Raw genomic sequence first — 27,558 nt, forward strand, 5'->3', positions numbered from 1 at the left:
AAAGAGAAGAAAGACTTGTCTGGAAAAGAAAGAATTTTTAAATCTATACTTTTTATTATGCGTTAAACATTTACTGGAAACAATATATCTGATCCTTTCAAATATTTATAAGTATAATCAGAGTCATTGATTTAAGAATTGATTTCTAATTTTCTATTAGGATTTATTAGGATACATTGTTTACTATCTCACCCTTTCTTAGGTTCCTCTTCATCTTTTTAATGAGGTCCTTGTCATCCATCGTTCCATCTTCATATGGTCTCTTTAGCCCTAAACCTAAAAGGTGGAGAACACAGAAACAGAGCGAGATTTAAAAATCAATCACAAAGACTTGTTATGAGAATATATATACAAAGGTATAGGGTTGACAGGAAGACAGGGAGGCAATGTCACGAACAACAAACAGCGAGCCAAGAATGAGATGGATAAACTCGCAGATAAGATAAACAGAACCGGCAGGTGGGCCAGAATACAGTCAAACATTGAGGAAGACATGGAATACAAGCCCTTCTGCCACTTTCACCTAAATCTGTAAATGCCTCCCCAATTTTCTATGTCAGCGACATGAGATATCGAAAGGCCCAGACAATTTTCCATTAGAATCACTGTGGAAATGTGCCAGCTCAATATCTTCTGAGATTTCTGTGAATTTTCCTCTTATATGAGCACAAGCAGAAACATTCCTGCACAGGTACTGCAGGTGCAACATTTAAAGTCCCTTGCAAAAATATTCCCACTATCACACTGTAAATTATTACAATGATAAAACATCAGATTTTTATTTATTGCATTAACACGAAGTAGCAAATAATTATGAAGCGGAAGGTAAATGATGCATGGTTTCCAACATTCATCCTAAATGAAAATCTGAAAAGTGTGGCTTCCATTTGTACGATGCCCCTCTAAGTCAGTATTTTATTCCATTGTATTAACTTTCATTGCAGTTGTTAAGTCTTTAAGGGCGAAACCTCTACCAGATTTATACATATGGACACTGAATTTTAAGCCCATTCATCCTTGCTGAACATCAATTCTCAAAATACAATATGTTGCCTCTTTTCAATTGAATTTAGATCCGGACTTTGTCTGAGCCATTTAACACATGTATGTTTTAGTTTAACCATTCACTTACAGATCTGATTGTAGCAGTGGTGCCGCTCCCCTCATGGAAGGTGAACCGCACCAGTCTGAAGTCTTTTGTGGTCTTTGACGGGTTTTCTTCCAAGATTATAATGTATTTATCTCTATAAATGTTTTCATCAAGTTATCTGTCGCTGCAGAGAAACGCATTCCCACAGCCTGATGCTGCCACCACCATATTTCATCATGGGGATTGTATTTTCAAGATTATGTTATGTTTGTTTTTAGTTGCACATTTTTTGCATGTAGGCTAAAAAAACTATTTAGTCTCATCTGACCAGAGCACTTTTTCCCATATGTTTGCCGTGTCTCTACATGGCTTGTGACAAACCGCAAACAGGACTTGTAGTGACTGTCTTTCAACAATGGCTTTATTCTTGCAACAACTACGTAAAGGCCATATTCATGGAATGCACATATAACACAGGTCCTTCTCAAAATATTAGCATATTGTGATAAAGTTCATTATTTTCCATAATGTCATGATGAAAATTTAACATTAATATATTTTAGATTCATTCCACACTAACTGAAATATTTCAGATCTTTTATTGTCTTAATACGGATGATTTTGGCATACAGCTCATGAAAACCCAAAATTCCTATCTCACACAATTAGCATATTTCATCCGACCAATAAAAGAAAAGTGTTTTTAAGACAAAAAACGTCAACCTTCAAATAATCATGTACAGTTATGCACTCAATACTTGGTCGGGAATCCTTTTGCAGAAATGACTGCTTCAATGCGGCGTGGCATGGAGGTAATCAGCCTGTGGCACTGCTGAGGTCTTATGGAGGCCCAGGATGCTTCGATAGCGGCCTTTAGCTCATCCAGAGTGTTGGGTCTTGAGTCTCTCAACGTTCTCTTCACAATATCCCACAGATTCTCTATGGGGTTCAGGTCAGGAGAGTTGGCAGGCCAATTGAGCACAGTGATACCATGGTCAGTAAACCATTTACCAGTGGTTTTGGCACTGTGAGCAGGTGCCAGGTCGTGCTGAAAAATGAAATCTTCATCTCCATAAAGCTTTTCAGCAGATGGAAGCATGAAGTGCTCCAAAATCTCCTGATAGCTAGCTGCATTGACCCTGCCCTTGATAAAACACAGTGGACCAACACCAGCAGCTGACACGGCACCCCAGACCATCACTGACTGTGGATACTTGACACTGGACTTCTGGCATTTTGGCATTTCCTTCTCCCCAGTCTTCCTCCAGACTCTGGCACCTTGATTTCCGAATGACATGCAGAATTTGCTTTCATCCGAAAAAAGTACTTTGGACCACTGAGCAACAGTCCAGTGCTGCTTCTCTGTAGCCCAGGTCAGGCGCTTCTGCCGCTGTTTCTGGTTCAAAAGTGGCTTAACCTGGGAAATGCGGCACCTGTAGCCCATTTCCTGCACACCCCTGTGCACGGCGGCTCTGGATGTTTCTACTCCAGACTCAGTCCACTGCTTCCGCAGGTCCCCCAAGGTCTGGAATCGGCCCTTCTCCACTATCTTCCTCAGGGTCCGGTCACCTCTTCTCGTTGTGCAGCGTTTTTTGCCACACTTTTTCCTTCCCACAGACTTCCCACTGAGGTGCCTTGATACAGCACTCTGGGAACAGCATATTCGTTCAGAAATTTCTTTCTGTGTCTTACCCTCTTGCTTGAGGGTGTCAATAGTGGCCTTCTGGACAGCAGTCAGGTCGGCAGTCTTACCCATGATTGGGGTTTTGAGTGATAAACCAGGCTGGGAGTTTTAAAGGCCTCAGGAATCTTTTGCAGGTGTTTAGAGTTAACTCGTTGATTCAGATGATTAGGTTCATAGCTCGTTTAGAGACCCTTTTAATGATATGCTAATTTTGTGAGATAGGAATTTTGGGTTTTCATGAGCTGTATGCCAAAATCATCCGTATTAAGACAATAAAAGACCTGAAATATTTCAGTTAGTGTGCAATGAATCTAAAATATATGAATGTTAAATTTTCATCATGACATTATGGAAAATAATGAACTTCATCACAATATGCTAATATTTTGAGAAGGACCTGTAGTTGACCTACTGACAGATTTTCCCACCTGAGCTTTGGAACGCTGCAGCTCCTCATGGGTTACCAGAGGTATATTGGTTGGTTCTATAATCAAGTGTTAGCAGTTGCTTGCAATAGCTTTTTATAAAAGCATACTAGAGTAAAAGGGACTGAATACAAATGCAAGTCATACTTTTTTATTTGGAAAGAAATTGAAAAAACATTTCAAGGCATTCGTAAGCGTTTTCATCAATGCAAGTCAGATGAAAAAACACATGACAGGAAAAAAGAGGTGGGGATCACACCACACAAAGTTCAGTACTTTTATGTATCAGCTTTATTGATGGTGCGACCGATGGCTGTGCTTACAAAACCATCTAATATAACTAAAAGACTCATGTCTAAGGTGAACAGATTTAACAAACCATTGGCTGACCCAATACCAAATGATACCAAACCAAGGTATGTTAAAAATAAAAAATTAAAGCCAGACATATAAACATTGACAGACAGAGAGGGAGAAAAATAAAATATCTATGCACTCTGGCAAAAACTTTAAAGAAAAGATGTGTGGATGAAAGCCAGAGACATGCATAGGGTGAAAGAAAGGAAGAAAGCAGAGCAGTCAGGCAGGTAGGCAGGCAGGGAGAGATGGGTACACACCTTCTTTATCAGACCAAGGATATTTCTGTGATGGTTTATTTGAGGGAAGAGGCTCCATCTCTAACACCTTGTAGATCTGTCCAAATGCCATGAGTCTGAGAGCATGCTGCCGAATGCAAAACACAGCAGACATAAGGGGTGGGTGGGGGGAGGTGGGAAAATGGGTCAGATCTAATTAAAATACATTTCACAACAACAGTATTTGCAGTGCAACATCTTTGCTCCAACATTTTCTTTCTGTCAGAAAACGACATTTAAAATCCAACTCAAGGCAACTTTGGGAAGATATATGAAGCTGTTAAACAACTATCCATCCGTCCACTTCCCAAATCATCCATCTGTCTGTTTGTCTGTCAATTTTCCATTTTATCCATTCATATGTCCACATGTCTATACAATTTTCCTATTCCCCATCCACCTGTCCACTACTCCAATTCATTTGTTTATCCATGCATCTATCCATCCATCCCTGCCTTTACCCAGCCGTCCATTCTTCTATCCATCTGTCTTTCTGTTAATTCATTGAATGTGTAATTCAGTGAATATGTAATTTATCCATCCATCCATCCATGCATCCATCCATAGGTCCAGGTATGAAACCCAGACATCCCTTTAGCGATCTCAGGACATTCCTAAGTTAGAGGGGACATACGGTATTGGTCCTGCGTCTGCTTCTCTTCGATGCATAGGACAAGCTCTGCTTCAAGCTCTCTCTCGGTTCACATTTGCCCATCTCTAGGGGAGAACCCAGCCACCCCTACATAGGATGCCCATTTCAGCAACTTGGATCACATTCTTATTAACCCTTACCTACGGATCATATGTGAGGGTCTGAATATAAACGGATTTGTAAATGAGCAGTTTTGCTTTTGGGGTATTTTTTGTTATTAGCCTTAACAAACCTTGGCAATGCCTGTATTTGTGGAGGCAAGAGTAACATTTGTCTGTCTGTCTCTATCCTACCATCACTCAAGAACAAGACACTTAGATACTGGAATTCCTCCTCTTAAAGCAGGGACTGACTCCATATCTATATTTTAACTCCTAGGTGAATTGCTATAATGCCATAAAAGGATCTTCCATCAATTATTAAGGAGCATATAAATAACGTTCAAGATATAATTTTCTTTTAAAAAAATAAACTTTTTTTTTTTTTTTAAATGATGCCATTGTTTTACTATCCTTTGGGAGACATCTGTGTCACTTTAAATCAGAGATGAACTATTTGGTAAACTAGATCTGAATCAGAATCAGCTTTATTGACAAGTTCGTACAAACAAGGAATTTGACTCCGGTACATTTGCTCTTTGGTTTTGTTTTTGCATTACAGAATATACATATTTACAATGTACAATATACACATATATAAATAAAAAGGTGCATTTGCAACATCTGTATACTGTTGTTTTGTACTCTATTGAATGTTCATCAGAGAAACAGCCTGGGGGAAGAAACTGTCTCTGTGGCGTCTGGTTTTAGCGAACAGTGCTCTGTAGCGCGGCCTGAAGGTAAAACTCTGAACAGTTTATGTGCAGGGTGTGTGGGGTCTGCAGAGATTTTAGCAGCTCTTTTCTTGACCCTAGACCTGTATAAGTCCTGGATGGAGGGAAGGCCCTGATTATTCTCTCTTCAGTCCTGATTATTCGTTGCAGTCTGGACCTGTCCTGTTTTGTGGATGAGCCAAACCACACTGAGATGGATGAAGACAGGACAGATTGAATGATGGCAGTGTAGATGATGACCAACAGCTCCTGTGGAAGGTTGAACTTCTTGAGTTCTTGAGGGTCCAGCAGGGGGCCTGTGATGTCTTTCAGATGCTTCAACACCAGCCGCTCAAAAGATTTCATGACCACAGACGTCAGGGCTACAGGCCTGTAGTCATTTAATCCTAGGATGGTGGGTTTCTTGGGCACCGGGATGATGGTGGATCGTTTGAGGCAGGAGGGGACCTCACATTTCTCCAGTGATTTATTGAAGATCCGTGTGAAGATCGGAGCAAGTTGATTTGCACAGGCTTTCAGGCTTGATGGGGAGACGTTATCAGGTCCTCCAGCTTTCTTTGTTTTCATGCGCTGAAAGAGCCTGTTTACCTCTTCCTCTGAGATCTTTAGTGCAGGCAGAGGATCTGATGGTGGGGGGTTGGTTACTTTATGGGAGGGATTTGTTCCTGAATGGGATGTGGAAGAGATGATTTGAGGTGTGAATGGCTTCTTGTCATGTCTGCAGTAGAAGCCATTCAGACGGTTGGCCAGGAGACGACTCTGTTCAGGATGGGTGGGGGGCTCCTATAGGCAGTCAGGTTTCTCAGACCGGTCCATACAGCTGAAGTGTCACCAGTAGAAAGGCTGTTCTTCAGCTTCTCACTGTAGCTTCTCTTGGCTGCTTTGATCTCTTTTGTTAGTCTGTTCCTGGTCTGTCTGTACCGCGTCCAATCTCCACTGCTGTGAGCTTCTTCCTTTTCCCTGCGCAGATTCCTGAGGTGTGGAGTAAACCATGGCTTATTGTTCCCAAAGGTGCAGAAGGTCTTGGTCTGCACACACATGTCCTCACAGAAACTGATGTATGATGTCACCACATCAGTTAGTTGGTTTAAGTCAGTGGCTGAGGTTTCAAAAACAGTCCAGTCTGTGCATTCAAAGCAGGCCTGTAGCATCTGCTTTGATTCCTCAGTCCACTTCTTAACAGTGTGAACCTTGGGTTTGGAAGCTCTTAGTCTCTGTCTGTAGGTTGGGATGAGGTGGATTAGATAATGATCCGAAAAACCCAGAGCAGCCCTGGTAACAGCATGATATGAGTCCTTTAAAGTTGTGTAACAATGGTCCATTGTGTTTTTGTCTCTGGTGGGACACTTAATATGCTGTCTGTATTTGGGGAGTTCATGGGAGAGGTTTGCTCTGTTAAAATCTCCCAGTATTATGATGAAAGAGTCCGTGTATTTTTTCTACACGTCTGTAATCAGCTCAGCAAGGTGTTTTTCAGCGGCAGAAGTGCAGCCATGCGGTGGAAAATATGAGCCAATTATTATAAACGAGGAAAACTCTCTCGGTGAATAAAACGGTTTACAGATTATGGAAAATAACTCCAGATCCGGACTACATGTTTTCCCCAGCACTTTTATGTCTCTGCACCAACCTTCATTTATATAAAAGCAGATTCCGCCTCCTCGCTTCTTCCCCGATAGCTCCGCGCTGCGATCCGCTCTGAACAGCTGGAAGTCCTTCAACAGCAGTGCGCGGTCCGGGATGTTTTCACTCAGCCATGTCTTGGTGAAGCAGAGAACTGCTGATCCACGGAGGTCCGTGTTTTTACCGGTGAGAAGAAGCAGCTCGTGCATCTTGTTGCTTAGAGAGCGGACATTTGCCAGGTGGATTGAAGGCAGTGGTGTGCGAAGTCCTCTTTTGCGGAGCTTTACCAGCATGCCAGCACGGTTTCCCCTCCGACGCTTTCGGCGCAGAATCCCGTATAGTGCCGCAGCTCTGCTTGCCAGGAGCTCAGTGAACCTCGGATCGATGAAAGATGGTGAAAGAATCCCAAGAGAGGACTCTCTGATGTTGAGAAGTTCCTCTCTACTGAATGAGACCACAGGATTGTGGCCCGAGACCACAGTACTGTGGCTCAAAAAACATAAAAACACACAAAAAACACAAACAAAGAGTGAAGCTCCAAGGCTGCCATCGTCGGCGCCATCTTGATCATAACATAACAGATGTAACTTTGAGTTTAACTGTTTTTGTCAGGAAAATTGTTCTCTCTGCAACATTATCTGATTTTATACAGACTTTAGACAAGATAGATATCAAAGCCAGAACTGATCTGATCACCCAATTGGTGGTTTATGAATAACTATCCTTTTTTAACCTGAAAAATATGGGCAGACAATTGAATGTTTATCCTAAAGATAAATATCCTTGTTTTAACATATGTACCAAAAGATAATCAAACTGCACACTGCAGCTCAGCTAAATTAAATCCATTAAGGATGGAGAACGTGTCAGATATTCATGATGCCTGGTGTGGCTCATTGACAGAACAGCTCCCTCACTCCTATCTGCTCTTGTATCTGCCTCGACACAATTATCCCCATTGACATTCCAGCCTCGTTCTGGCTGCCTTCAAAGGAAATGGACGGCAGGATTCACTAAGCCATGCGGCTCAGAGGCTGCCCTGCTCAGCCGAGCGTGTGTGTGAAGGAAGACGTGCACGCGCGCACACAGCCGCTGTCCTCGGGGTGTCAGAGATGGATTTATGGCTTGCAATGCCAACAGTTTCCCACACCAATCTTTAAAATGCAGCACCACACAGGCTGAATTATGTGTGTGTGCGTTTGTGTTTGCTTGGGGTGATACTGCGGTCTCCCTGTCTGGTAATTGTCGTGCTGCCTTCTTATTCCCAGAGTATGAGAGCTTGGGGGCAGTATGGTTAAGGGATAACAATGCTGTCCGTGAGCTGTTGTTTGTTTGAGGGTACCTGTGCGCCGTAGGTGATGGCCTCGGCCTCCTGGTCCATCATGTTGGCCAGAGTGTCTGTAGGCTCTTTCTCACATGGGTCGTGTAAACCTGGACCACCTAAAGAAAGTGACAGAAGATTCATTGATCTAGATTAAAAACAAAGAGTCTGTTGTTGTTAATGACAAAAGTTAGTGTACATCATGATAATTTAACATAAGCTGCTCTGATTTAATATTTGTTTAACTTTGGGTTTGATTATCTTTTGTAGTTCCTACTGCAAGGTATAACCAGGGTCTCTTCAGAATTTCCTACTTCACAGAATCAGTTTTTAACATTTTCAGTCAGTTTTTATGAACCTCTGAAAACACAAAATGCTTTAGTGGCTTCCATCATCCTTTTATTTATTTTTTTCCACAAATCTGGAAACATGACAGTCCCATTCGGCATTGTGGTAAAGGGCTATCACTGTTTTCTGAGGGCATACTTAGATCAGTCAAAATCTTAACTAAATAAAAAAAATAGCCATCTACACCAAGTTTATTAGAAAAATGTGTCCAGTTTAAAATCCAGATGTCACAGGGTCTTGAGGCCACAGAAGTGATAAAATTGCCTTTTTGATTTTTGAATGAGTGTGTGTTTATCTGTCTGTAACTACTGATAAATGAGTTAGACAAAAACTACTGAAAAAACAATTAAAAAGGCATTTTCTTCTCCAAATCGTATTCAAATCTTTTACATAATAGAATAAAAAATAGTCTTGGAACTCAAACTTTGTTTTTCATACTCAGTTTTCATTTTTTCAATATTATCCAGACACTGAAAATGATGAAGTAAAATTCTATTCTATTCCAGTCTTTTTAGCACTCCATAGGAATCCTTTATAACAAATTTGTCACTGAGAAAAAGAAAATAAGATTATCATTGTTAAAAATAAAAATGCTCTCCATGATGCTGCTCTGATGTTTTCTAGTGCATCCCGGAGGAGTCCGCAAAAATCGTCCAGGATGTACCAGAAAACACCAGAGATCGGATCAGAACCTAGCTTGGCTGATTCTGAGTATCTGAAACAAAAATAAAAGGAAAAGAGAAGATGCTTCGAATCTGACAAATGAAGACATTGCAGAGAGTGGATGCAAATGATATACAGCACAGTTCTTGTTATTGACTGATAGACAGTGAAGGTGTCCTGTTGTACTGTTTGATACTGCATTATTAATTAAGTGTCTTGCAGAATGCACCAGAAAACACAACTGAAATTAGATATAGTTCCTACAGGATGTATTTTTATATATGAACACCTACATTTATCTTACAGAAACTTTGTCGGATTGCACAAAAACAAACTAAAATCTATGGAAAGCAAATAATATCTTGAAAAGAAGCCTCTCAGTTGTGCCTGATCAAAATGCTCTCCTAATGGCAACCTGTCTTAAGACAGCTGGGCTCTGCAAGGTCGCTGACAGTGTCTCGACCTTCACGGCTTTAAAATGAGCCAAAATATCTGCTCATCTACTCAAACTGAGGACATCCATTAGCTCTGCTCAGCAGCAGCGCTAAGTATTAGGAAGTAAATAAACATGCTCATTGGTTGACTCTGAAAATTTTGGTTTCATACCTGGGAGCAGTATGCCTGAAGCCAGACACTCCATGACTCGACGCAAGGCTTCTCCTGCCCCAAGAGGTCTGTTACAAGTTGCGATGGCCTTCTCGCAAATGAGTTCTAATGGCTGCAAAAAGCAGTGTATACAAAAGAAAACATTTCAATAAAAAAAAAACAAAATAGGAAGAAGTCCAATCTAAGCTACATAAATCTTCTACAAAAAAACAAAACAAAACTTGTGCATAACCTTATCAGGTAAACAAAATACATACAATAACACAAACTGACAATAGAGTAAAAGAAAAAACACTTTTCTGAACATTTATCAGCCCATTTAATAATCTCAACTGATATCGGGATAGTTCAGCATGCTTCACATTTATTGGCACCCCTGGTATGTGTAAAAACAAGTTACTCTTTCAATGAAATAGCATAATTTTACTTTGAAAAAATCTGCAGGTCTAACAGCAGGCTTCAGAGCAAGTTATTTCACCTTGCTTACTAAAACGTAACTGAGAGGCTTACTAAGCCTCATTTGTCACAGATGCAGTCGATTTAAAAATGTTATTTGTTGCTCTGACTGTAGATGTAAGCAAGCTTTGGTAAGTCCATCTTTTCTTTTGGACATTTCCTGACTTCTAAAGATCAACACCTCTCCTTTCTGAAATGGCATGTTCTTTCGTCTTTCCTATTTTGAAGAATGGCTAAGAGAAATAATATTTTCTGTTATAGTACGGTAATTTTATTCCCAAGGGGAACAGGAATTCAAATAATAAATCCATTTTAATTCCAGGTTGTGAGGCAACAAAACATGAAAAATGCCAAGGGGGGTGAATTCTTTTGCAAGTCAGTTATCAATTCAGCCTGTTTTGTAATTTACTCATGCTTCTGGCTTTCAAGTAACACTTCAATCAAAAATATGGGTATTCTACTACAAATCCGTATTCATTTTGTGGCTGAAAAAGTTCATATTAGGACCTTTCATTCAACGCATCAAAATGCTAAAAAAAAAAAAACAACCCAAGAGGGATCAAATTGAATCATATATATTCTTTATGTTTTAGAAAAGAAGAAATAGTTGGAAAAGTAGCCGATGAAACATCATCTTCTTAAGTGGAAGAGAAAGATGATCCAGTCAGCTTTGCCTCTCACTGTCGTTAAAGACGAGGACATTGCTATTATTTATTTTTTGATTCATTTTAAGGACGTAACTTGGACGTAATTTAGCTGACTAAAACTAAAAGGACTACAGATAACTAAATTGCGACTGAAACCAAATTACATTTTAGTTGAGACTGTGACCAAAATATGTGGAGTCACAATTAACAATGCTACACATCTAAGCACAATAAAAAGACTCCAGTGTTCAACAAGGCAAAGCACCCTCTCCTCATTTCATGCAATTAACACTCTGAGATAAAAAGTGAAAAGACTCACCCATCCTTTGAGAGGTTCCCAAATGGGGTGTCTATTGCACATGTCTCTTAGTATCCTGAGAACGATAACACAGGACTTAAGTCCATTCACTCGAGCCTGAGAAATTGTAGGATGAAGACAGGAAAATGGAGTAAGGCGTGACGGGGGAAAATTAAATTAAATCAGAGAGGGGAAAAAAGGGAACAAAGTTAGCATAAGGATAGAGGTAGTTTTACATACATACGCAAATAGCACTGGTTATTATAACTTTGATTAGGCTTTCTATTTTTACAGTTCTGCATATACTCAATCTACTAAAAATATTTATCTTTCTATTTGTGGTTTGGTCCCTCTCATTATGCCTACTTTGTTTATTTTATAGTCAGTAAGGTGAGTTGGAGGATTGATGGGGAACGGATGGGAGAAAAATATAAAAGGCAGCTCTGACATACAGTACAAATCAGGCAGGTTCACACAATAGCCAAAAAGAAACAAAAACAAGTATAAAGTATTGCTTTTGTAGCCTTACGATATTTCTTTACAATCACCCATTTTGTGGCTGGAAGTATTTGACAATTAACACAGGAGAAATTGGATTACAGAAGATTGTATTTAATCTCAAATGTAAAGCTTTGAACATATCTTTTAATAATTTAAATTTATGTTAAAAAGTATAAATGTCTCCCTCCATTAAACTTAGTGATAATGAGTGCAGAAATGTGAGCAGGCAGTAAGTATATCCTCCCTGGGTGAATCGTCAGGCTACAATAAGCATCGGGCACGAAGACAGGAAGTGAGTGGGTGCCGACCTGAAACCATTTGGCGTGTCGCAGCGCTGCCAGGGCCAACAGACATCTGTGTCTATCCAGCACCTCCCCCTCCTCCTCAGTCTCCACTGTGTGCGCAGCAGCACCCAACACTGCCACAAAACAACAACCCGATATAGAGAACGTAAAACACACACACATCATGGCTGAGTGTGTGTGTTTGAAGGTTGCATGTGTGTGAATGTACCCAGACATGCTTGAAAGAGTGCATGAAAGTTCATACACACACACGTGCATGGACATTTTTGTACATACAAGGTGCTTTTCATGCCATAAAGTTGAACTCTCCTTGTAGAAAGTGCTCCCTCTCTGTACAGTTCTTCGATCTGTGTGAAACACCTTCAAGGTATAAACTCGGGATTTTTGAAGGGAGGTTATAATCAGTGAATATCTTACATGCAGTAGTTAATTATCATAGTATCTTTTAGTAGGATGGTGCTGGAGGTTGAAGCAAACCGGTAGTCTGAGCAGCGGTTTTTCGAAAGTGAACCTTACCTTCTCTTAAAGCTCTGAACTCAACAACGTACAATTATGCACATATACCATTTTAAAAACCTCTATTGACACTTTTGAATTATTTGAGAAGAAGCCTACAATTTTTTACACAGGAAAATGTATGAAGGGGTCTGTCACCAATCATTTTACAGGTAAAACTCATACTGAGAACAAAACATGTAAATTGTTGTTGGACAGGGTAAGGCTCCCTTCTATCAGGACAAAAAAAAACCACAACACTGAAAATATGTCTACAACCAAAACCCCGGTACATCATGGCGGACAGACTGTACTCTAAATCATTTATTGTGACACCCTTGTCAACACAGCTACAGTGCGCCTCTGATCTTTCCGCTCCTTGTCCTTAAACAAAAAGGACCTCACATAGCTGCAGATACACCCATAATACAATTCCATGATTAAGAATGTATTAGGTTCCCTGTAAGGGCTACCAGCTGGTGTCAAGCGACATACCTCCAAATTGCACATATAGGTTGGTTTTGAGAAAGTGAGAGTTGCTGTAAGAACAAAATTGGCCACTACCAAATGAACAGTTGTAACATGATTGACTTCACACCTAAATGAGATGCGCAAAATTTGCTGCAATTCAGCCGCAGTAAAATGGTGCTGCAAAGAGTAGAGAAGTCATGATCTGCTGTAAAGGGGATGCTAACGTTTAGATAGAAACCAGCAAAGGGAAGTTTTGTTGAAAAGACAAAGAAAAACCTTTGACTTTCACCTAAACAATATGAAAATGTAATCATGGAGTCCTTAGTATTTTCAGAAACTGCTTTAATATTTTACTTTGTACACAGCATTACGCATTTTACATTGTTCTCAGTACGTGTTTCACACAGGAAGATCAGTAGTGGCGCACCACCTCCTAGCCCAATTTCCTTTTTAACTAATTATTGGCTTCTCTGTAAATATTTGTCCAATGCAAATGTGACCGTTGTATTGTATAAATCAGCATGACATTTCTGAAATGAGAGATTTTAAGATGGCAGAAGCTCACAATGGCTTTGGTCCTGCTCAGACTAACAGTTAGCTTCAGACTCACTAACCAGATCATAATTCATGAAGATGCTATGAAAGGTAAGCCAAGAGTGTTAATTGCTTGTATCCTTTTCACATAAAATGATCCAGAACTATCCCTTCAAATGCATTTTCTTATAATTTTGAACACTGTTTTGTGTTGTTTGGTTTAACTGTATCAAATGATGTTGTGGTTATTTGAGCATAACAATGTTTATTAGTTTAAACTCATAATGTTATTAACGAATCACTGCAAGGGAGAGCAAACATTGTCACAAAAAAGAAACAACTTTGCGGGAGGGAGAGCTCCCTACTGACATACACCAAAACAAATACCCAAGGAGTGTTGATTTACATTGTGGTGGGCACGGTAGGGGCTTGGTCATTTCATTGTGCCCAGCAAGGTGAATCAATCTCTCCTTCATGTATTTACAGATAATTTTGATCCAGTCTGCATCAGGCAGGAGTCAAAATAAGAGCTTATGTATTTGTTTTTTTTTTTCTGTATTACTTAAGGTGCACTTGATTTTGAAGCTTTGTAGAAAAACGAACAAAGACCTCTCCAGGCAAATACAAAAATCAAGCACTCCTAAAGTAGGGCTGAAATAAAAAATACTAAGGTTTTTTGAACTGATTTGAGACAAGCACAACACAGGAGGGATCAAGGCAGGGTTTAGTCAGAGCAGCATGGCTGGCAGAAGACGAGCATTCTTCTGTACAGAAATATTTTTATATGGGTGTGCTTGATTCATGCTGCCTTACACACCAGGATGCTCAAGCTTCTACAATCTTTGTTTTTCAGCATCTGGTCTATCATTGCAAGACATTCACAAAGGCAGGTTGAACCAAGCACAGCTATGTATGAGTGACTGAGGTTACATGGATGGTCTGTTGTGGATGTAATAAATCATTAAGAGGCATTTGGTCTATAAAAGCATTTTCCCAGCCCTAAAAAACGTTTTTTTTTTTCTTCAGCAGACTGTAACATTCAAATAAACCTGATGCAGAGCAGCATAACAACATCTATCTGACATCCTTCTTGAAATACAGTTTAGCTCTTATTCTGTTTAAAGCAGACAGTGTGTCTTGAGGTCTGTCAGATTGGTCCCAGCTGCATATGGGACTCTTCTGCTGCTGCTAGTGGATCATTATAATCTTTCTGCTGAAGCTTGTCCTCCCACAGTTCTTGCAAACTCTCTGTTGGATGCTACCTCTTTTATCATTATCACCCACGGTGTTTCTGAAGCCCTTGTGTCCCTCAGTCTCATTAAAAAAAACCCTTCCCTTCCCTGTCGCGTCTCAGCTAATTTTCAGTCCCTCCTGCCTTTGTGACCATGCTGAACAACTGATCTCCAAGACTGTACAAAAAGAACAAGATGCAAGTGTGCACACCGGAGTTATTTTCAACCAAATATTCATGAATAACGCCAGTATAAAGGTGCATCTCAATAAATTTGATTAACACTGAAACATTAATTGATTACAGTAATTCCATTCAAAAAGATAAACTGATATAAATTAATCAAACACAGAAAGATATATGTGTTTATAGAAGTGTTTATTTCTGTTAATGTTGATGCTTGTGGATTACAACTAATGAAAAACTGATAAGATTTTTAATAAATAAATTACACAAAGTACACAAAGTATGTCAAGGTATTGCACAGCGTATGGACTCAGTACTTGCTTGGGGCTCTTTTTGCATGAATTACTGCAACAGTGTGGTTTGCCATAGAGGGGATTGGCCTGTTTTATTTTTAGTAAGGTTTACTCTCCTTGTGAAGCGTCTCAATGACTGTCTGCAGGACAAGAGTGAAGTCAGCAGGTTGCAAATGTATTCATTTTCTTTTTTATTTGCTCGTTTGTAATGTTGTAATTTTCTGAAAACTTGAATTTAGGGTGTACATTAGCTGCAAGATATCATCATCAAAATCTCTGTGTAATGAGTGAGTTTCATTTTTGAATTCCATTATTGAAATAATTGAAAAGTTAATTAAATGAAATGCACATTCATGGCTAAAAATCTAATTCTATAGTAAAGTGATTAAAGTGTGTCAGCTTGATATATTAAATTAGTTGACCTAAAATCAGGTTATATATATTATTACATCTAGCAGCATGAAAATAACAGTGCCTACAGCGACTTGATGGTTAGTGCCTTGAGACAACATGTGTTGTGAATTGGGGCTATATAAATAAACTGAACTGAATTGAATTAAAGTTTCATGTGTGTTTCCTGATTATGTGCCTTTTCTAAAATCTTTTAACACTAACACTTATTAATGGAAGAAAATATTAGACCTTGTCATTTTAAAATATGCTCTTTATAAATCTGAGCGATTAGATCCAGTAAGACGGGCATGTTTATTTATCAGCTGCAAAATACGACCGTGTTTGTGTGTATGTGGGAAAAATGTGTGGCGTTCTCTCCATCTTGCTGAGGCCTGATGTACAGCTAACCTCCGTGCCATCTCTCATTCCTCTGTGAGATCCGAGTGTCTCGTTGGACAGGAGCCACACGATGGATGGACAACTTGCTGCTGCTGCTGCTCCTCGGTCATTGATTTCACTGGCCTGCTGGCCTTGCTTTCCCCCAGCTACCCATGACTAATAATAAACCAGTCTCTGCTAGCCATGAAAACAGGTTGTTAGAGCACTAAACACCAGATTAGTCCTGAGTGAGATAACTCAGACATGTCTCCTGAACATAAACCCTTGTTACATCTATTGGAGGTTTGTATTCATCATGTAACCCTAATCTGTTTAATTTTGAAAAGGTCTCTGCGTCTCCCACAGGACCTTGTTTATGGCAGCTACATCAGCAGTGAGAAATGCTTATGACACAAAGCCTTTTTGATTTTAGTGCTGGTTTATTTTGTATTGCACTGTTGGAGTTTTGCTTTAAACCTCATTCAACAGCTACATTTTATCTGACCACCCTGGAGTAATGTCAGATTCGGTTGGAAAAGCAGGTCTGAGGTCAGCACATGAGAGAACTGGGCCAACCATTTACTGACAAAGAGGAAGTTTTAACAAGGATATTCTTCACTTGACAGAAGACATTTGGAGTTGCTTGTAAGCGGAACTTGCAACATCTGAAAAAGAGTTTTCTGAAGCTAAAGATAAATTCATACGCTGATACTTATTTCTGAACACCTATCGATCTGTCAATGTAAGAAAATAAACAAATGTTAAAATTATAAAAATGACTTTTATTGACTAACATTTTAAGGAGGCTTTTATTCTCATCCAAGTGCTTATCTCATTCCAACAGCTTAGTTTGGCAATTTTAGATTTTGCTGCTCTCACTGTCACAATGCAATTTCTTCCAGTTTCATACAGGTTGTGTTTACAATTTTTGGTGTAACGTTCTCATGCACATTTACTATTTAAACACTGTTGCGACTGTATAGAACACTAGAGTTAGCATTGCCTTCCTCCGAAGTAAAGGCATGACTGTAAAATCTTTATTACGAAGTCATACGAAGCAAAAAAGCTGATTAAAGTTATTAAAAACAAACTATTTCCAACATAGGGTCTCAGCTGTTCATTAAGGTTGCTATAACAGAAAAGTGGACCTCGATAGTTGCTTTTGCACTTCTGCAGTTTTCGTTGTTTAGTCCCAGAAGTCGGGTTCAGAAAGTAGGACATCAATTCATACCCACCTTGGGGAAATTTCATCAAACTGGCTAAGGAGCAAATTGACCCGAAGTAATTTTCAGAAGATATCCGAAAGGCTCAATGCATTACCGTACAGTTGTTTGCTTTGAGGTTTCAACCTCTGTCTGTAACAGAACTTGCTGGATTTGAAATGTTGGCATTTTGCTAATCTCAGTTAAGATAAGACTCTAAATTCTCTAGGGAAAACACAGAGAGACTAATACTTGCAGCCACCAATACTGACCACAGTTATGCAAGTAGCTAATATCAAAAACTAAAGATAGCTTAAAAAGTCAAAACTCCCGCTCTATCTCACACACACAGTGTGACGTCACCTCAGTTCCTAATATAAATGTATAGTTATCAACCACTCACAGCAGGAATTGTAGAAAAAAATGGTTAAATACTACTAATTATAGTTATTAAAGAGAAATGGGAATAAGCTCAAATAATTATTGGAAGATCAAAGCTTTACAAAGCTGGAGATTGGAAACCTGCAATAAACCTCTGAACGGTGCATCTCTATTTTCTTTGTTTGCATTATTAGGAACTTGTGGAATTGTTTAGACATCTTTGGAGACAGTGAGCATTTTATAACTGGTTAAGAGTGCTACATGCATTAAAAGTGAAATCTTTTTATCGCATATCTGAGCGCAACAGACATGGAAATATGCATTTATCATTTTCTGTTATCAGTAAGATAATGTAAAATTAAAAGTTGATCAAAATATTGAAGCACATTGTTTATTTTTTTTAAACCCTCTGTGGTTGAAGTGATTTTGTTTCTGTTATACATAGAAATAATGTTTGTCTTGTGTTTAAATGTGTTCAAATTATATCTATTGATTTTACTTTTAATAAATGAATAAACACTTAAGTGATATCGACTAGATTTTTTATATTCAAATTAAAGTAATCTCTATGAAAAAGTGTTTGCAAATAATGACTTTTATGAGTACTTTTGCTTCTGTGCAGTTTTAGCTACTCTACCCACCTCTGCCTGTTCCCGTCTTGTCCTGTGCCATCAGTTAATGAGTTCAAAACTCTTGTTAAAGAACAAAAACAATTAAGTACCAAAATATGCACATTTAGCACAAAAGAATCTGCTGTTTGTGTGAGTATGGGTGGACAGTCCTAGCAAATTATAAAAATGAATACCTTCCAATTCGGGGTTCGTACCTTCACCGTTTTCCTTTCCCTGGTCCTCCTTTACAACCTCTGCCTCTGCCTCTGCTTCCTCTTCCACCTCTTCTCCATCCTCCCCATTCTCCAGCTCCTCTTCTTCCTCCTCCTCCTCTTCCTCCTCTAGATCTTCATCTTCCCTCATGGCTGGCGAGGTCAGGGTGATCTTCAGCTTAAGCATGGGATCTGTTGTAGTTTGTACCAAGATGGCTGCCTCGGGCAAGGAGCTTGTGACCACATATTTCTCCTCTGTCAGCTTCTGTGGTGGGTTAATAGACACAAGCAAACAGTTGAGGGCCAATGTCACCGAATGACTTACAGCTGAAGCAAAATATATCGGAACCCACTAAAGCTTCCAGATGCTGCTCGTGATAAAAGAAACACAACAATGACAAATCCAACAGGAAAGATAAACACTGACTTTCCCAATAGATGTACCTGATTTTATTAGTGCTCAAATCTAGCGCATAAATAAACTACTGGCGCCTCAACAATTATTTAGCAGTGCTTTATTGTCTTTGGCCTTGTAGAAAATAAGCATTCACACAGCATGATGATACCACCACCATGTTTCACTATTGTGGTAGTGGTAGCATCATACTGTGTGACTGCTTAGTTTTCCTACTTACTTATTTTGCCAAAATGTTCTTTGGTCTCCATGATGCTGTTTGTTCACCAATGTTCCCTAAAAAAAACTTTGGAAAGAAATTTGCTGTACTAGGTTTTATTAAGAGACTGTAAAGTAAAGGGTAAACCACATATCACTTTACTTTCAAGTCACAGTTATGCATTGCTACTATATGTATGTATAGGTCTATCAACAGTGGTGTCCAACTGCAGTCCTCAAGGGCTTCAGAAACATCAGTAATATCAAAGTGATTAGGCTCCTGTTTACATCATGAGGTCAAAGCAAAGCAAACAGTTTTATCGTAAATCTTTCTGTGAGTAAAACAAGTGTTTTTTTCTGAGTTTTACAGCCACTGTCAAAGTGAGGAATGACTCAGGGGCCATTTGGCTCCGAGAAGAAAATCAAGACCTTCGATATGAGGCTTCTTGTCTGCTCCCACACACCCAGAGGAGGGAAGATTTGCCTTTTTCCTACTCACAAGAGATAATAGTGAACTTATTAGTAGGCAGAGTTTATTTATGCACATCCCCTTTCAGCAGGAAAAGGTTTCCTATCTGTTATAGATACTAAACGCCATAATCTACTTGCAAACAGGACCTTTGCCGATTGCAAAGCATTATTTGAAACTAATACAGCAAAAAACTTAAAAATATTTTTGGTATTGCACAAAATTCCTGAGTCTATGCTTCCCATTCCAATTTTAAAAGAAGAGGTTTTATTCATTTTAAGTATAAATATGTTAACTCAAGGGGAGGACCATTACTCAGTTTAATTAACAAATTGTATCTTCAGGCAATCTGTATCTAGAAGTGGTCATGAAAACATAAGCATTGTTCATGTTTTCATCACCACTGGTCCTCCTGGGGTCTCTGTTGTCTGTATTTCAACTGTTGCTGCTTCAATCTGCAGACATGCTCCTTGTAAGCAGTAGCTTACAGTGATAAACCCGATTATTTGTTCACATCATCGGTGCTCTGTAACCTATGTAAAGTCACTCCAAACTCTTTACAAACTGTAATGAGTTCAAATACATTTCAGGCATTCAGTCTTCTGCTTTCACAGCATTTGTGTTAGAGGAGGGAAGCTCCACATTGGGGTTACAACCTGGTGCTACACAGCGATAACTTTAGATATTTTCATAGCAGTTACACTTTGAAACAAAAATTAAAATCCCTCCAAACCATAGGGAAATATGTAATACTAACTGATGCTTAACAATTAAAACAACATGAAATCACAACCAATAAATTAGTTCCGATGAGGCTCGTATGTCAGATTAAAATAACAAAATTTAAGCAGGTATTAAACCTAAACCCTTTTCATTGAGCCCACAAAACGTTTTTTTATTGGTCTTATGTCTTTTCTTAAATGTCGTGTTTTCATTAGACGTAAGCAAAAAAACATCATAATTAGCAGAAATTCAGGCTTAAAAACAGTGTGTAATTAATCTATATAATATGAATTGAGTTATTCAAATAAATAAACTTTTCAATACTTTTTTTTTTAATTATTTGAATATGAATGTAATGTGTACCAAAAGAGAACCCGAGGTTATATAATTTCTTTGCTATAAGATGTCTGAGGACCTTTAATCTTTAATATATATATATATATATATATATATATATATATATATATATATATATATATATATATATACACACAGTACAGACCAAAAGTTTGGACCCACCTTCTCATTCAAAGAGTTTTCTTTATTTTCATGACTATGAATATTGTAGCTTCACACTGAAGGCATCAAAACTATGAATTAATACATGTGGAATTATATACTGAACAAAAAAGTGTGAAACAACTGAAAATATGTCTTATATTCTAGGTTCTTCAAAGTAGCCACCTTTTGCTTTGATTACTGCTCCACACACTCTTGGCATCCTGTTGATGAGCTTCAAGAGGTAGTCACCTGAAATGGTTTTCCAACAGTCTTGAAGGAGTTCCCAGAGATGCTTAGCACTTGTTGGCCCTTTTGCCTTCACTTTGCGGTCCAGCTCACCCCAAACCATCTCGATTGTGTTCAGGTCCGGTGACTGTGGAGGCCAGGTCATCTGGCGCAGCACCCCATCACTCTCCTTCTTGGTCAAATAGCCCTTACACAGCCTGGAGGTGTGTTTGGGGTCATTGTCCTGTTGAAAAATAAATGATGGTCCAACTAAACGCAAACCGGATGGAATAGCATGCCGCTGCATGATGCTGTGGTAACCATGCTGGTTCAGTATGCCTTCAATTTTGAATAAATCCCCAACAGTGTCACCAGCAAAGCACCCCCACACTATCACACCTCCTCCTCCATGCTTCACGGTGGGAACCAGGCATGTAGAGTCCATCCGTTCACCTCTTCTGCGCCGCACAAAGACATGGTGGTTGGAACCAAAGATCTCAAACTTGGACTCATCAGACCAAAGCACAGATTTCCACTGGTCTAATGTCCATTCCTTCTGTTCTTTAACCCAAACAAGTCTCTTCTGCTTGTTGCCTGTCCTCAGCAGTGGTTTCCTAGCAGCTATTTTACCATGAAGGCCTGATTCACACAGTCTCCTCTTAACAGTTGTTCTAGAGATGTGTCTGCTACTAGAACTCTGTGTGGCATTGACCTGTTCTCTAATCTGAGCTGCTGTTAACCTGCGATTTCTGAGGTTGGTGACTCGGATGAACTTATTGTCTGCAGCAGAGGTGACTCTTGGTCTTCCTTTCCTGGGGCGGTCCTCATGTGAGCCAGTTTCTTTGTAGCGCTTGATGGTTTTTGCGACTGCACTTGGGGACACTTTCAAAGTTTTCCCAATTGTTCGGACTGTCTGACCTTCATTTCTTAAAGTAATGATGGCCACTCGTTTTTCTTTACTTAGCTGCTTTTTTCTTACCATAATACAAATTCTAACATTCTATTCAGTAGGACTATCAGCTGTGTACTGTATCCACCTCCTGCACAACACAACTGATGGTCCCAACCCCCATTTATAAGGCTTGAAATCCCACTTATTAAACCTGACAGGGCACACCTGTGAAGTGAAAACCATTTCAGGTGACTACCTCTTGAAGCTCATCAACAGAATGCCAAGAGTGTGTGGAGCAGTAATCAAAGCCAAAGGTGGCTACTTTGAAGAACCTAGAATCTAAAACATATTTTCAGTTTCACACTTTTTTGTTCAGTATATAATTCCACATGTGTTAATTCATAGTTTTGATGCCTTCAGTGTGAAGCTACAATATTCATAGTCATGAAAATAAAGACAACTCTTTGAATGAGAAAGTGTGTCCAAACATTTGGTCTGTACTGTATATATATATATACATATATATATATATATATATATATATAGACACATACACACAACATATATACTTTAGACCTTCACACAGGATAAAACTCTTTGAGGAGGCAAAATGGAATAAACATAAAAGAAATGTTTCTTTGTGTGACTTCATCTCTGGATAAATGTCAGGAGCCTCACTTCAGAGCCATGACTTGTTAATGAGGAAATGTGACACATGGACATGACACCTCTCAACTTCACACTTGACGATATTGCTGCATCATGTCCACTTATGCTCACACTAACACCCACAGAGCCTTTCTGCAAGCAGCACAGTAACGCTGGCAAACAGAAAAGAACAGAGATCTGTCTAGCTTGCTTAATTTGTCTCAGTAACAAATGCTTCACAAAAAAACCTTTAATTTAATTTCAGAAACCAAATTAAATTAAATACTTATGTTTGCATATCAAACAAGTATTTTTGACCAGCTTTGGGGGACAGAAACACCAGGGAAGCAGCATAAAGTACCGACATGTGTGCTTGGGTGTATGAATGGAACAGAGTGTCTCTCTAACCTGGATCTGTGTGGGTAAATTGTGGCAGACAGTGTCCAGCAGTGTCTGTGTGGGTTTGTCTCTGCACATCAGCACCAGCTCCAGGTCCATGTCGCCTTTGATAAGGAGTCCTTTCGCCACCAGGCCGACCCTCATCACTCCACAGAGCATGCCACCACCGCCCGACTCTCTGCTTCACAAATAAACGTAAGATTAGTAATTTTTTTGCTAAATAATCTACAATTAGCCGCCACACAGAGCTCTAATAAAATCAAAGCTTAGCCCCAGGTTGTAAATATTCGTCATATATAAGAAATACTCTGCAAAAAATTCTCTGATTATCCTTTTTGATCTGATAAATACAATCACATTCTTGTCAAAGGGCTCCATTCGAAACGTGTTCAGGCAGCATGATTAAACTATTAAAATACAACGTTGCAGTTAATACGACAAAATAAGATTAGACCGAGCGATTGACCACTTTCATAAGAAGTATTGAACAGTTTAAAAAGAGATTCATGAAGATATTCAATCATGAAGACTGACTGTGTCTGCCCAGGTACTGCTTAGCTGTGGTGTTTTTCTCCATCTGCCAAAACACTGAATTCAAGAGCGCTTCCAGAAGGTTTTTGAATGGGTGGTCATTTGGGAGCTACTGATAATGTTGCAGGTGGTATACAAAAATACATAACAGAATATTAGGGGTCTTGGTATACTGGCATCCCAAAAGAGGGAAAATTGTGTCCATTCATCTTTGCAGAGAAGCTCAAGTTCAGTCAGACCAGATGCTTTGCATCTGTGAGCATCACTTTTCAAGTTTTGCCACAGATTATTAATTGGGTTAAGGTCTGAACTTAAACTGGACCATTCTAACACATGAATGTGCTTTGATCTAAACCATTATACAGGTCCTTCTCAAAATATTAGCATATTGTGATAAAGTTCATTATTTTCCATAAAGTAATGATGAAAATTTAACATTCATATATTTTAGATTCATTGCACACTAACTGAAATATTTCAGGTCTTTTATTGTCTTAATACGGATGATTTTGGCATACAGCTCACGAAAACGCAAAATTCCTATCTCACAAAATTAGCATATCATTAAAAGGGTCTCTAAACGAGCTATGAACCTAATCATCTGAATCAACGAGTTAACTCTAAACACCTGCAAAAGATTCCTGAGGCCTTTAAAACTCCCAGCCTGGTTCATCACTCAAAACCCCAATCATGGGTAAGACTGCCGACCTGACTGCTGTCCAGAAGGCCACTATTGACACCCTCAAGCAAGAGGGTAAGACACAGAAAGAAATTTCTGAACGAATAGGCTGTTCCCAGAGTGCTGTATCAAGGCACCTCAGTGGGAAGGAAAAAGTGTGTCAGAAAATGCTGCACAACGAGAAGAGGTGACCGGACCCTGAGGAAGATTGTGGAGAAGGGCCAATTCCAGACCTTGGGGGACCTGTGGAAGCAGTGGACTGAGTCAGGAGTAGAAACATCCAGAGCCACCGTGCACAGGCGTGTGCAGGAAATGGGCTACAGGTGCCGCATTCCCCAGGTCAAGCCACTTTTGAACCAGAAACAGCGGCAGAAGCGCCTGACCTGGGCTACAGAGAAGCAGCACTGGACTGTTGCTCAGTGGTCCAAAGTACTTTTTTCGGATGAAAGCAAATTCTGCATGTCATTCGGAAATCAAGGTGCCAGAGTCTGGAGGAAGACTGGGGAGAAGGAAATGCCAAAATGCCAGAAGTCCAGTGTCAAGTACCCACAGTCACTGATGGTCTGGGGTGCCGTGTCAGCTGCTGGTGTTGGTCCACTGTGTTTTATCAAGGGCAGGGTCAATGCAGCTAGCTATCAGGAGATGTTGGAGCACTTCATGCTTCCATCTGCTGAAAAGCTTTATGGAGATGAAGATTTCATTTTTCAGCACGACCTGGCACCTGCTCACAGTGCCAAAACCACTGGTAAATGGTTTACTGACCATGGTATCACTGTGCTCAATTGGCCTGCCAACTCTCCGGACCTGAACCCCATAGAGAATCTGTGGGATATTGTGAAGAGAACGTTGAGAGACTCAAGACCCAACACTCTGGATGAGCTAAAGGCCGCTATCGAAGCATCCTGGGCCTCCATAAGACCTCAGCAGTGCCACAGGCTGATTGCCTCCATGCCACGCCGCATTGAAGCAGTCATTTCTGCAAAAGGATTCCCGACCAAGTATTGAGTGCATAACTGTACATGATTATTTGAAGGTTGACGTTTTTTGTATAAAAACACTTTTCTTTTATTGGTCGGATGAAATATGCTAATTTTGTGAGATAGGAATTTGGGGTTTTCTTGAGCTGTATGCTAAAATCATCCGTATTAAGACAATAAAAGACCTGAAATATTTCAGTTAGTGTGCAATGAATCTAAAATATATGAATGTTAAATTTTCATCATTACATTATGGAAAATAATGAACTTTATCACAATATGCTAATATTTTGAGAAGGACCTGTACCTTAGCTCTGGCTGTATGTGTAAGCCACTGGTGGTTCTCACAGAAAATGCGCCCTGTGCAACCTGCTTCCTGTTCTAGCCTTCAATTTATTAAAATCAAAGAGATGATCTGAGATTCTGTGGCGAGGTAAAATGTAGTACAGTACTATACATACATAAAAGCGATAGAAAACTAATTCAGGGCACAATTTACAGATATAATATATTTAATTATCTGGTGCTTGTGTGTCCCCTTCATAATACTGCCCTGGGCAACTGTCCATATGACCCATATCAAAAACCACCAAAAGGTTTCCTTTCAGGATTATCCTGTACTTGGCTCCATCAACTCTGACCAGCTGCCCTGTCCCTGCTGTTGAAAATCATCCCTACAGCATGATGCTGCCACTGCCATCTTTTACTTAGGGTACGATGTTCCTTTGTGATGTGCAAGGAACATGAAAATCACAAGTTCACAGCAAATTTTTAGGAGTGTACCACTGCCAACTCTGCCCCATGCTGGATTCCTTCTATAAGTGTGTCATTTGTGTTTGGTCAGCATCTTTCTTTACATCACTGACATAAATAACAGTAAACATGGTGTCTGTGGCCAAAAACTAATAAATCTCACCATCATCGGTTCATTTTCTGCTTACCTGTATCCCTCACTAGATTCCTCGGTTTCCTTCCTGGGCTCCTCACCAGGAACATCCTTCTCTGTGCTGTCTGCTGGTTGGCTGTCGGAGTTGTTGTTAGGGGCATCACCGCTGCTCTGATCGAGCCAATCAGCAACCTCTTTGAGCGCACATTCGATGGTGAACACCAGGGTCTGAACGGCTTCGAGCTCCTGCGAGGAGGGGTAGATGGTGGAGTGCTTTGCCATGACGTGGCGGTCATCGTTGCTGAAGGAACGGAAGGACCTCTGAAAACCAGGACAAATAACTTATTTGGTCATTCAGATAAAATTTCAACAAAAAAAAAGAAAACAAAAAGTTTAAGAATAAAATATAAACCTTATTTTTGCTCTCAAATTATAAAGAAACAACAGTTAAGTGAATACAACAAAAGTATAAAAGCTGGCTTTTTGTGAGTGCAGGAGTATTTATTGTATTTTTGCTGCTGACGCAGCATACAATATATCCTTTTTCTGAATATAAAAAACCTAGGAGAGCTCACTGGTCAAGACACATGTGCACACACAGCCATCAGGAATCCATCCTACCCCCATACTCACACCCTATCTGCCCATCCTAATTCAATCAGACATTTTGGCCTTGGGGATTCATGTCAGCTCTTCAGTCTTTCTGATTTGCTCCTTCGTACTCTTCAGGAGGTGTATGCAAGGACCGCACTGAAGGAGGACACCAGGTGCGAAGCATCAAATGAGGGAGTCTCAGGGGAGAGTTAATGACAGAAAATAGAGGGAGCTTGCCACAGGAGTAAGGGAGGAGGAGAATGGATAACACTAGGAACAGGAAATTGGAACAGTACAGACTCTTTAAAAACAAAAAGTAAAAACATACAAAACATACAAATCTGCCAGCGATATGAATAAAGTTGAATTTGTTTGGTCTTAATGGTCTGACAATTTAAAGCAAAATATGAACAGCAAACACCTACAAATATTTTTATTCAATTCACCACTGAACTACAGTATAAATCAGATTCAAAATGTTTTCATAATGATAAAAATATATAATAAGATACCATTCCATTTAATTTGAATGTTATAGAATACATTGAAATCAGGAAAGGGAATGATAATTTGCAACTAGATGACAATAACTGATAAATTATGGGAAATAAACTTACTTTATTAAGGCTTGCAATTCCAGGACATTGGAAGTGGAATATATAAACTATGCCAGGCTACAAATGTGCCTAGATAAAGATAGGTCTTTATATCTGCTTATTAATAAATGGGAAAATGTAAGCTCAGCAACATTCACTGGATGCAAAGTAACAATAACAATAACATAATAAAAAAGAAAAACCAACATAATCCAAAAACAATAGCTACAATACAATACAATAAGTCATCTCTTCTGGACTAATCAAGAGTTTCTTTCCAGCCAGTAGGACTTGCCACAAATGAATAAAGCTCCACCACAGGAGTAGCACTTGAAGAAGAATCTTTCAGATG

At 39.4% G+C, this 27,558-nt stretch overlaps 1 protein-coding gene across 5 annotated transcripts in view; it reads right to left on the bottom strand.

Annotated features, from left to right (window-relative positions):
• Positions 1 to 27,558, bottom strand: part of LOC124872341 (spermatid perinuclear RNA binding protein) — a 119,561-nt gene that overhangs the window by 22,753 nt on the left and 69,250 nt on the right. For 3 of the 5 annotated variants that reach the window (XM_047372220.1, XM_047372219.1, XM_047372222.1), the window contains exons 4-12: positions 26,072 to 26,337; positions 22,953 to 23,124; positions 18,456 to 18,738; positions 12,090 to 12,199; positions 11,302 to 11,397; positions 9,880 to 9,991; positions 8,284 to 8,381; positions 3,817 to 3,922; positions 193 to 276 (exon numbers count right to left, since the gene is read on the bottom strand). In XM_047372220.1, the coding sequence (XP_047228176.1) occupies positions 193 to 276; positions 3,817 to 3,922; positions 8,284 to 8,381; positions 9,880 to 9,991; positions 11,302 to 11,397; positions 12,090 to 12,199; positions 18,456 to 18,738; positions 22,953 to 23,124; positions 26,072 to 26,337 (1,327 nt within the window). The remainder of the gene's footprint in view (positions 1 to 192; positions 277 to 3,816; positions 3,923 to 8,283; positions 8,382 to 9,879; positions 9,992 to 11,301; positions 11,398 to 12,089; positions 12,200 to 18,455; positions 18,739 to 22,952; positions 23,125 to 26,071; positions 26,338 to 27,558) is intronic. The other 2 variants (XM_047372221.1, XM_047372223.1) reach the window with 2 other exon arrangements.

Source organism: Girardinichthys multiradiatus, chromosome 8 (assembly GCF_021462225.1).
Source record: "Girardinichthys multiradiatus isolate DD_20200921_A chromosome 8, DD_fGirMul_XY1, whole genome shotgun sequence".
Lineage (NCBI taxonomy): Eukaryota > Metazoa > Chordata > Actinopteri > Cyprinodontiformes > Goodeidae > Girardinichthys > Girardinichthys multiradiatus.